This window comes from Triticum urartu, chromosome 4A (genome assembly GCF_056163025.1).
Source record: "Triticum urartu cultivar PI428250 chromosome 4A, HENAU_Tu73, whole genome shotgun sequence".
In the NCBI taxonomy this organism is placed as follows: domain Eukaryota; kingdom Viridiplantae; phylum Streptophyta; class Magnoliopsida; order Poales; family Poaceae; genus Triticum; species Triticum urartu.
Genome location: NC_141876.1, coordinates 507,111,466 through 507,121,674, shown reverse-complemented (window position 1 = coordinate 507,121,674; position 10,209 = coordinate 507,111,466). Strand labels below are relative to the sequence as shown.

General features: G+C 45.6%; 1 protein-coding gene across 1 annotated transcript; it reads left to right on the top strand.

The window, feature by feature from the left end:
- Positions 1 to 3,155: 3,155 nt before the first annotated feature.
- On the top strand, positions 3,156 to 3,988 carry LOC147976336 (uncharacterized). The gene is made up of 2 exons (XM_087520828.1): positions 3,156 to 3,643; positions 3,706 to 3,988. Exons 1-2 carry the CDS (start codon positions 3,156 to 3,158, stop codon positions 3,986 to 3,988), a joined length of 771 nt encoding a protein of 256 aa, XP_087376954.1.
- Positions 3,989 to 10,209: the final 6,221 nt, after the last annotated feature.

Sequence of the window (10,209 nt, the reverse complement as noted above, 5' to 3'; positions counted from 1 at the left end):
TTAGGATAATGATGTGATGGCCAAGACCCATCTGTTAGCTTAGCATAATGATCGTTAAGTTTTATTGCTATTGCTTTCTTCACGTCAAATACATATTTCTTCGATTATGAGATTATGCAACTCCCGGATACCAAAGGAATACCTTGTGTGCTATCAAACGTCACAACATAACTGGGTGATTATAAAGATGCTCTACAGGTATCTTCGAAGGTGTTTGTTGGGTTGGCATAGATCAAGATTAGGATTTTTCACTCCGAGTATCGGAGAGGTATCTCTGGGCCCTCTCGGTAATGCACATCATGATAAGCCTTGCAAGAAATGTGACTAATGAGTTAGTTGCGGGATGATGCATTACAGAACGAGTAAAGTGACTTGCGAGTAACGAGATTGAACTAGGTATGAAGATACCGACGATCGAATCTCGGGCAAGTAACATACCTTCGACAAAGGGAATAACGTATGTTGTCATTATGGTACGACCGATAAAGATCTTTGTAGAATATGTCGGAACCAATATGAGCATCTATGTTCCGTTGTTGGTTATTGACCGGAGAGGTTTCTCGGTCATGTCTACATAGTTCTCGAACCCGTAGGGTCCGCACGCTTAACGTTGGATGATGATTTTGTATTATATGAGTTATGTGATTTGGTGACTGAATGTTGTTCGCGGTCCAGGATGAGATCACGGACATGACGAGGAGTCTCAAAATGGTCGAGAGGTAAAGATTCATATATAGGATGATGATATTCGGACACTGGAAGTGTTCCAGGGGTAACGGATACATATCGGGTCACCGGAAGGGGTTCCGGGCACCCCCCGGCAAAGATTTGGGCCTATTGGGCCAAGAGGGGAAACGCAGCAGCCAGCATGGGCTATTGCGCCCCCCATGTAGGCCAAATATGAAGAGGAAGGAAAGGGGGAAGAGAGAAAAGAAGGGGAGGGATTCGGCCTCCCCCTTCCTTCTCTCCCCCTCCTCTTTCCTTCTCCCTCCGGAAAACATGAAAGGGGGCTGAATTGGGGTGGGAGACCAAGTAGGATTCCGCCTACTTGGGCGCCCCCTGGCTGCCTCTTCCCCCCCCCCCCCAACCTATATATATATATATATATATATATATATATATATATATATATATATATGGGGAGGGGGCACCTAGAACACACAGAAACAACTGTTAGCCGTGTGCGGCGCCCCCCCCCCCCCCCCCACGCAGTTTACTCCTCCAGTCATATTTGTCCTAGTGCTTAGACGAAGCCCTGCGCGGATCACTTCATCATCACCATCACCACACCGTCGTGCTGAAAAAACTCTCCCTCGACACTTTGCTGGATCAAGAGTTCGAGGGACGTCATCGAGTTGAACGTGTGCAGAACTCGGAGGTGACGTATGTTCGGTGCTTGATCGGTTGGAACGAGAAGAAGTTCGACTACATCAACCACGTTGTCAAACGCTTCCGCTTTCGATCTATGAGGGTACGTGGACACACTCTCCCCCTCTCGTTTATATGCATCTCCTAGATAGATCTTGCGTGAGAATATGAATTTTTTTGAAAATGCATGCTACGTTTCCCAACAGTGATCTACTCCCTCCTCATCATGGTGGCTGTCGGGATAATGAAGTTGGCCTCCGGTGCTGATTTCCCCTCCGACAGGGTGCCAGAGAAGGCATCCAGATAGGATCTCTTCGGTACAGAGGCTTGCGGCGCCGGAGCAAAAGTTCTAGGTTTCTTTCTAGGGTTTTCTATATTTATAGGAATTTTTCGTGTCGGTTTCATGTCAGGGGGGGCCCACGAGGGACCGACAAGCTCAGTCGCCCCTCCCTGGGGGGAGGCGCGCCCTGTGAGCTTGTCCTCTCCTCATGGGTCTACTGGTCCTTCCACAAAGCTTTGAGGGTCTCTTATGTTCCATAAAAACACCAAAAAGTTCTAGCCCAAACCGAGAACTTTTATTTCTGCACAAAAATCACACCATGGTACTTCTGCTAAAAACAATGTTAGTCTGGGTAAGTTTCATTCAAATCATATAAAAGTGCACCAAACCCATATAAAACTGTTGGAAACATGGCATGAATAATCCATAAATTGTAGATACGCTGGACATGTATCAACCGTGTGAGTCAGCTATTGATTCAGGGACTAACACAATAAAACAGAAAGATTCGAGGCCCCTACCGGGACCATGTCGTCACAGTCAAACTTGTTTAGGGTTGACCAAGCTTATATAAAATATATTAACATCTAGAACATCAAGTTAATCTCATAAGATTCTTTATGAGAACTATTTTCATACTATGTTTATATGTCTATTCGTTGTTGGAGATCTTAGCATATTTTTATATAGGTTTGGTCAAACTTAAGCAAGTTTGACTTATAACACATGTAGAACTTTAATTATTTTGGAACCGATGCAATAATATACAATATAAATTGATTGATAGACAAAAGATACATATGAACGACCTAGGGGTAAATTAAGCTAATACAGTATTGATAGAGTTTACCTTGTTGTCTAGGTATTCATTATGTTTATTTCGGCGTATTAGTTTCGGTCATGCATTTAGTCTAAGCTGCGGCAGGTTGTGTATGTCTAGTTGTGACCACGTACACAGTGCAAAGTTGGTTAATAGAATGAGTTAGTTAGTTGGGAGGAAGTCAGTAGAGAATGGATGCATGTGCGGGCGTCCATCGGGTTAGGAGCATGCACGTACGCGTATTTCCGTTGCATGAATGTGATGTATAGCCGATAGTGGCTTAGATGTGGACCGAGTAATTAGGAGATAAGCGTGACGCCGGCTGAATCGTGTGGCCATGTCAAAGAGGTTGTTACTCATGGCCATGCTACCGGCTAGTGGAGAGAAAATAGCGGATCAGGCAGTACGTAGCAGGGAGTAGTACCTGTGTGTCTCTGTTAAAAGATTTTGTAATCAGTTGTGTGTGTTGAGAAGAAGTAGAGAAAAGGCACAAGTGTGTGCGGTGCCGCAAAACTCCCTATGTGCTCTTCTTCTACCTCAAGCTCTTGTGTGTGTCCTTTCTTCTTCCTCCTCGGGTTGTGCCAACATTTGGTATTCAGAGCCATGGTGACTGAAGGTTCGCGCACTCCATCGCCGGGTCGCCGCCGTGTCTCGGCCTCACCGGTGGTGCGCCGAGGCCGAAGCCCGATGCGGCGTGGCTGCCGTGAGGTGGTGGTGCAGCAGGAAGTCGTCCACCAGGCCAGCAGCACCGTCGTCTACCCGCCACTGACAGCGACGAACTACTTCGAGTGGTCGTTGATCATGAAGGTGAACATGGAGGCCCAACGCATGTGGGACGCCATCGAGGGAGGCGGGACATTCAGCCAGGACAGGGCGGCGCTTGCGGCAATCCTGCGAGCCGTGCCGGAGGAGATGCACTCCACGCTTGCCGTGAAGGCGACGGCAAAGGAGGCATGGGATGCCATCAAGATCATGCGGGTCGGCGATGCCCGCGTCCGTGAGGCCAAGGCGCAGACTCTCCTCAAGGAGTTTGATGCCGTCCGCATGAGGGGCGGCGAGACCCTCGATGAGCTCGCCATGCGCATGAACGGGATCGCCAACAAGCTACGCACACTCGGCGAGAACCTTGACGAGGTGAAGGTCGTGAAGAATCTTCTCCGCATTGTGCCGTCCAAGTATACCCAGGTAGCCATTGCCATTGAACAGCTTCTTGATCTTAAAACCATGTCTATGGAAGAGCTTGTGGGAAGGCTCAAACGGCGGAGGACCGGAGCGACTTGGACGAGGGCGCCAACAACTACGAACAGGGTGGTGGGAGCCGCCTGCTCCTCACGGAGGAGGAGTGGCTTGCTCGCCACCGCAGCGGCGCCGGCAAGAAGAAGGGCAACTTCGACATACGCAAGGTGCGTTGCTACAACTGTCAAGAGTACGGGCATTACTCCAAGGACTGCACCGAGCCAAGGAAGCAGCGGGCGCTTCTCGCCAACGCGACCGCCGACGACGAGCCGGGGCTGCTTTGAAGATCGACATGGAGGTGTTCGAATAAATGACAACAAGGTTAAGGGGGTGATTGATAGAGTTTACCTTGTTGTCTAGGTATTCATTATGTTTATTTCGTCGTATTAGTTTCGGTCATGCATTTAGTCTAAGCTGCAGCAGGTTGTGTATGTCTAGTTGTGACCACGTACACAGTGCAAAGCTGGTTAATAGAGTGAGTTAGTTAGTTGGGAGGAAGTCAGTAGAGAATGGATGCATGTGCGGGCGTCCATCAGGTTAGTAGCATGCACGTACGCGTATTTCCGTTGCATGAATGTGCTGTATAGCCGATAGTGGCTTAGATGTGGACCGAGTAATTAGGAGATAAGCGTGACGCCGGCTGAATCGTGTGGCCATGTCAAAGAGGTTGTTACTCATGGCCATGCTACCGGCTAGTGGAGAGAAAATAGCGGATCAGGCAGTACGTAGCAGGGAGTAGTACCTGTGTGTCTCTATTAAAAGATTCTGTTAAAAGATTTTGTAATCAGTTGTGTGTGTTGAGAAGAAACGGAGAAAAGGCATAAGTGTGTGCGGTGCCGCAAAACTCCCTATGTGCTCTTCTTCTACCTCAAGCTCTTGTGTGTGTCATTTCTTCTTCCTCGTCGGGCTGTGCCAACAAGTATTACTTTCTTGCGTGCCCATGAGAGCCTTTGTATATTCGAGCATGCACAAAGCTATGAATTTTGAGGTGTTACACATTTTGCTAGGGGTCCTGGAATGACATTGTCCTTTTTTAAAAAATTGTGGCACACTTTATTAAGCTCAAATAATAGTGATATCTTTAACCAGTTCGTGTAAGAGGAAGACGTCCGTCATCCCATGAAATTACAGCTTGAGAATCAAAATACTTCCTTGCTAAAAAGTATGCCAGCATGCTTGCCTCTCCTGCGCAATGAACAAATGAAACTGAACCAATATTCTAGGCTAGATGAATGCAATCAGCAAGGATAACTGAGTATGGACTGAGTATTTCAACTACCCCATTGCATGCATTGATAAGCTCAAGATAAACCGATTCAGAAATAAGTCATGAGCATATGAGCTCGTCCGCAAGTATATTTTCATTTTTCAGAGCTAAACCTTTGTAACATCCCAAATTTCCAATTTGGAATATTATACATTAGATCATCATTGCATATCATATTTTATTTTGCATTTTGGTTGATCCTAGAAATTCTACGCAACTCAACGACCCACGGAGAGAGTTGGAGATTTCGTTATTTTCATATTTGAGTTTTCTCAAATTTTGAGAATAAGATCATTTGATTTTATTTATTTTATCATCAATTATTTCTATTACAAAAATATAAGAGAGGGAATAAAATGACTTTCCCAAAATAAAGAAATATTAAGGATTAAATAATAAAATCAAATAAGATTTTATTTCGGAGTTTTCCGTGTTTTATTTGAATTTAGGAAAAATGTGCATTTTTCAAAATTGCATTTAGGTCCCAAATAAATGTTCACCTTGTGCGGCTTGATTTTAGAAGCCCGTGAAAATTTATTTCCGAATTTTTGAAGTCCGTTTAGTATTTCTTTTCATTTTTCTTCTGCGCGTCATAATTAAAAAAACGAACCGACCTACGGGCCGTGTCCGACTAGGACTCCGGCCCGCCAGGGCTTTATAAGCCGGAGCAGCCCACCCGGGGCAAACCCTAGCCGCCAGCCCCGCCTCGAGCCCCGTGCCCCGCCGCCACCCGCGCCACCACCCGCGCTGCCGCCGCCGCCCGCCGCCGCCGACGCGCCGCCTCGCCGCACGCCGCCCGAGGTTTGCCGCCGCCTCGTTTTCCGTGCCGCCGTTTTTTATTTTTTTTTCGAAAAACCGTTCGGTTTTTCCGTCGTTTTTTTAGATTCAGTGTTTTTAAATAGATCGGTTTTCCGGTTTATTTAAATAGCGAGCGCTCGTCCGTTCGTTCGTTCTAGCGAACGTTCGTCGTTTTTCTTTTTCTCGGATTAAATCCGCGATTTTTCTGATCGCGATTCCTGATCCGATTTTCGTTTTAGTATAACTTTTCGCTCGTTTATCGGAATCAGGCGATTCAAGCGCCTGGAGTTTCATCTCGAAACCCTCTATCCGTATAACCAACTTAAACAAGATTTTGCTACTGTAAAATTTGCCCTAGATTCAGATTAGTAGAACGAAGTTGTTTTCTTTCGCCGTTTGACTTTCGTTGCTTCGTTCGATTTGATTCTTTTGCCAACCGGAGTTCTTAAGTTGAACCTTCTGGTTAGATCTCTTATTTGAGTTTTACCTGTACATTAGATGAGTACTTATTGTATGCTTGTTTGTTTGTCTGCGATAGAATACCCGGAGTGCGCCGCTTGTTACTTCGAATCTCTAGGTTTCGCGGATCATCAGCAAGGCAAGTAACACTTTGATCATACCTTTCCTACTACCCAGTTTTATTGCATTAGATCAATCCTCACACATTGCATGATTAGGATCTAATTAAATTGTGGGATGGGAAGTAGTTGAGGTAGTACCTATTACCTGTTTATTATCAAACCTTTGGGAGTTACTTCTACGTTTGCTTATTATGCCATGCTATGCTAGTAGACGTGGATTGGGTGAGTGATATCAATGACAGATGTGAGTTTGTTAATTAATGGTTTATCTAAGGTGGCAACTTAAACACACATCTGGGTGGATTGAGGCACCTGGGTATTCCAGGACTTACCTGTTTTCTTTTGGACCGCCACCCAAGCTTAAAGGGATCATGAGACTATTCATACTAGAAACTTCCGTGTGCAGCCACAAGCTATTATGGGCTCTAGCATAGTTGACTAAGTTGTGCGAACTCTTACAGTGGTAGACTTGCAGATGTAGGGGATGTAGGTGGTACGGTCTACCCGATCGTAAGGTGCTAGCGCTTCTGAAAGACTATGTCTCGGTCATCCGTCTTCTCAAACACCGTGTAGTGCGAGAAACCAAACGGAGGCGATCGAGTCTTGTGGGGAAAAGTGCGCAAACCTGTGCAGAGTGTAATAAACTAATCATGGTTAGCCGTGTCCCCGGTTATGGACATCTTGAGTATCTATTACCTGGATTTTCATGTGAATCTCAACATGTTACTCTAAATTAATTTTGTTGGGTTTTGTTTAATGATGATGTTTAATTGGGATTGAGAATGCTGTCAACCATTCTCAATGTTTAACAACTACCATGATAGTTAAATAAATTTATTCCTTTGAAGTAGGGAAAAATTGGCTTTACGCAAAACTGTAACCATAGAGCTTTCCACTAGCCAAATATGCATATAGTATAGCTGTTTCATTTCATTACTCTCTATGTGTTACCTTGCTAGCATATTCCAAGTGCTGACCCGTTTTCGGGCTGCAACGTTAATGTTGCAGACTTTTCAGACGACGATTAAGGAGTTTTTAGGTCGTGGTTCTATACTCAGTAATGCCGTTGGAGTTGATGGACTCACTTATCTTCCAAGCCTTCCGCTGTTATCGTTATTGGATGGCCTTAAGCCATATTTATTGCAATAAGTTCTCTTATGAGACACTCGATTTAATAAGTGTGTGATTGCTACTCTGCTATAAATCCTCCGAGTACTGTGTGGTGTCAGCATTACTGGTCCAGGGATGACACCGGAGCACAGAGATCAGACTGTTTGAGGTCTGGTCGCTACAGAGATGGTATCAGAGCACACGCTGACTGTAGGACACGACCACTAAGCTAAAAGACCTAGATCACTTTTCACTCTCTTCTCTTCTGACTTCTCATCTTTTCTACTCTTTAGGATGGCGGATGCAAGGAATAAGTTCACACAACCGGATGAAGATACACACTTTGGACGTCACTTGAAGGAAGTCACTAGATACCTGAATATAGGAGTACCAAGCTTCACCGGAACCTACAACGCCACTTACCTGAAGAAGAGTGCTGGATGATTCAAGTTCAAGTTCTAGGAAGGACGTTCATGCCAGTCACTAAGCCCATAGAGTTTTCTTTTGATGCACCAACTTGGAGTATAGGAAAGAGTATGGCAGCTCACATCGCCATGGGACGCATTGGAGAAGTCTACCACAAGGATCTCAAGGATACTATCTACCAGATTTGTGGGCGCCGAGATGAACACTGGGAGATGATCAGCACCAGGAAGGATATATCAATCGCAGCTTTTATCCAGGAGTTAAACCAGCACATTCGACGACAGGAGAACCAGATGTGCGCCGACATGATAGATCTGAAGAAGGCTAAGACTAGAATCAAGGAGCTGGAGGAAGAACTCAAGGCAACACGTGAAGATTATGAAGAGGAAATTGAAGTATTGATGGAGAAGAATGACGACCTGATCAAGAAGATTGGAATATTTATGGGAAGCCCTACACCAGTGGATGAAGACGAAGAACCCAAGGAGATTAGACCGGAAGACTACATCATCATCGACGACACAGACTCAGACCCGGACGAAAGCGATGATGACTATGTTGATGAAGCTGGAGCAGATATCATGGAGTCTGCCGCCGAAAAATATTTCTAGTAGACCACCTCATCAGTAGTAGTAGTCCACCATGTAAATATAGTAGTCCGAGCACTTTTGCGATAGATAGATCGATTGTATGCCCTTGTTTGATTGAATGAAGTGAATTGTTTGCTTTTGCCTCATGTGCATATGGGTAGTGTTTTCTCTTTAGACCCCCTCTATTCTTACATCTCATCTTTTCTAAACCCTTAGATGCCTCCGAGACGTGACCCCGGATTTACCTTTCCACCGGAGCTCACCCAGTTGATCCAGCAGCAGAACACATTGATGTAGTTGCTAGTTCAGAATCAGAATCAGGGAAACAACAACAACAACCCACCACCACCACCACCTGTTGACCACTTAGCCTGTTTTCTTAGGTTGAACCCGCTGGTGTTTTCCAGTAGCACCGAGCCGATAGTAGCAGATGATTGGCTCTGCAAGATAGCTAGGGAGTTGACCACAGCAGGATGCACAGATGCAGAGAAGGTGAAGTTTGCCGCACATCAGTTAGAAGGACCCGCAGCATCATGGTGGGAGAATTTTCCAGCCACTTTCCCAGTCGACACTGTCACATGGGACCAGTTTCAGCAGGCTTTTCGTACTGCACATGTTTCAGTAGGAGCTATGGCCATGAAGAAGCGTGAGTTTCGCAACTTGCGCCAAGGAGGACGGATAGTTGGCCAGTATGTGGAGGACTTTAGTAAGTTAGCACGTTATGCCCCAGATGACGTCGCTACGGATGCAGCTAAGCAGGAGAAGTTTTTGGAAGGACTGAATGATGAGTTGAGCATGCAGTTGATGGTAGCAACCTTCAACAACTACCAGGAGTTGGTAGATCGTGCTCTTATGATTGAAGGGAAGCAGCAGCAAATTGAGAATCGTAAGAGGAAGTATGGACAAGGGAAGTACACTTCAGGAGCTCAGCAGAAGCCATGTTTTACCCCTAGACCGGGAGGACATTTTCAGCATACCCATGGAGGAGGTAGCTCGCACAATCACAATGGCACCAAGAATGGTAATGGCAATGGAGGAAGCAACGGCCAGAATCGCACCAACCCCTCAACCCCAGCCAAGAAGGACCTGAGCCAAGTCACTTGCTTTAAGTGTCAGCAGACCGGACATTATGCCAATGAATGTCCTGAAGGCCAAAATGGCAATGGAAGTTCTGAGAAGAAGCCGAACCCTTTCAACAGGGGACAGGTGAACCACGTTAGCATGGAGGAGGTTGAAGCCCAGCCTGATGCAGTAATAGGTAAGTTTCTAGTTAAGTCATTTACTGCACTAGTTCTTTTTTATACTGGTGCATCGCATTCATACATCTCAAGGGGATTTGTGGATAAGTATAACCTATCAACCCAAGCCCTTAGGTCACCCATGTTAGTAACCTCGCCTGGAGCAGAGTATGTGGCTAGTCTATGGTGTGATCGGTTACCACTAAGGATTGGTAACTATGTTTTTTCCTCAGACCTAATAGTATTGGAATCCCAAGGATTGGATGTGATATTAGGCATGGATTGGTTATCAAAGTATGAAGGGAATATTGAATGTGCTAGTAAGTCAATTTTGCTTACCACCCCAGAAGGGAGAAGGATCAAGTATGTATCCCGACATGTGCCAAAGAGGACTCAAGTAAATTGCCTAACATGAGTTGTGCAGGAGGAAGTACCAGTGGTAAGGGATTTCCCTGAAGTATTTCCAGAGGAGTTGCCAGGAATGCCACTGGATAG

Coding starts and splice junctions, on each gene's coding strand:
- LOC147976336 (XM_087520828.1), top strand. CDS start 3,156: ATGCGGCGTGGCTGCCGTGAGGTGGTGGTGCAGCAGGAAGTCGTCCAC. Junction 3,644..3,705: donor CTCCGCATTGTGCCGTCCAA/GTATACCCAGGT, acceptor TGTCTATGGAAG/AGCTTGTGGGAAGGCTCAAA.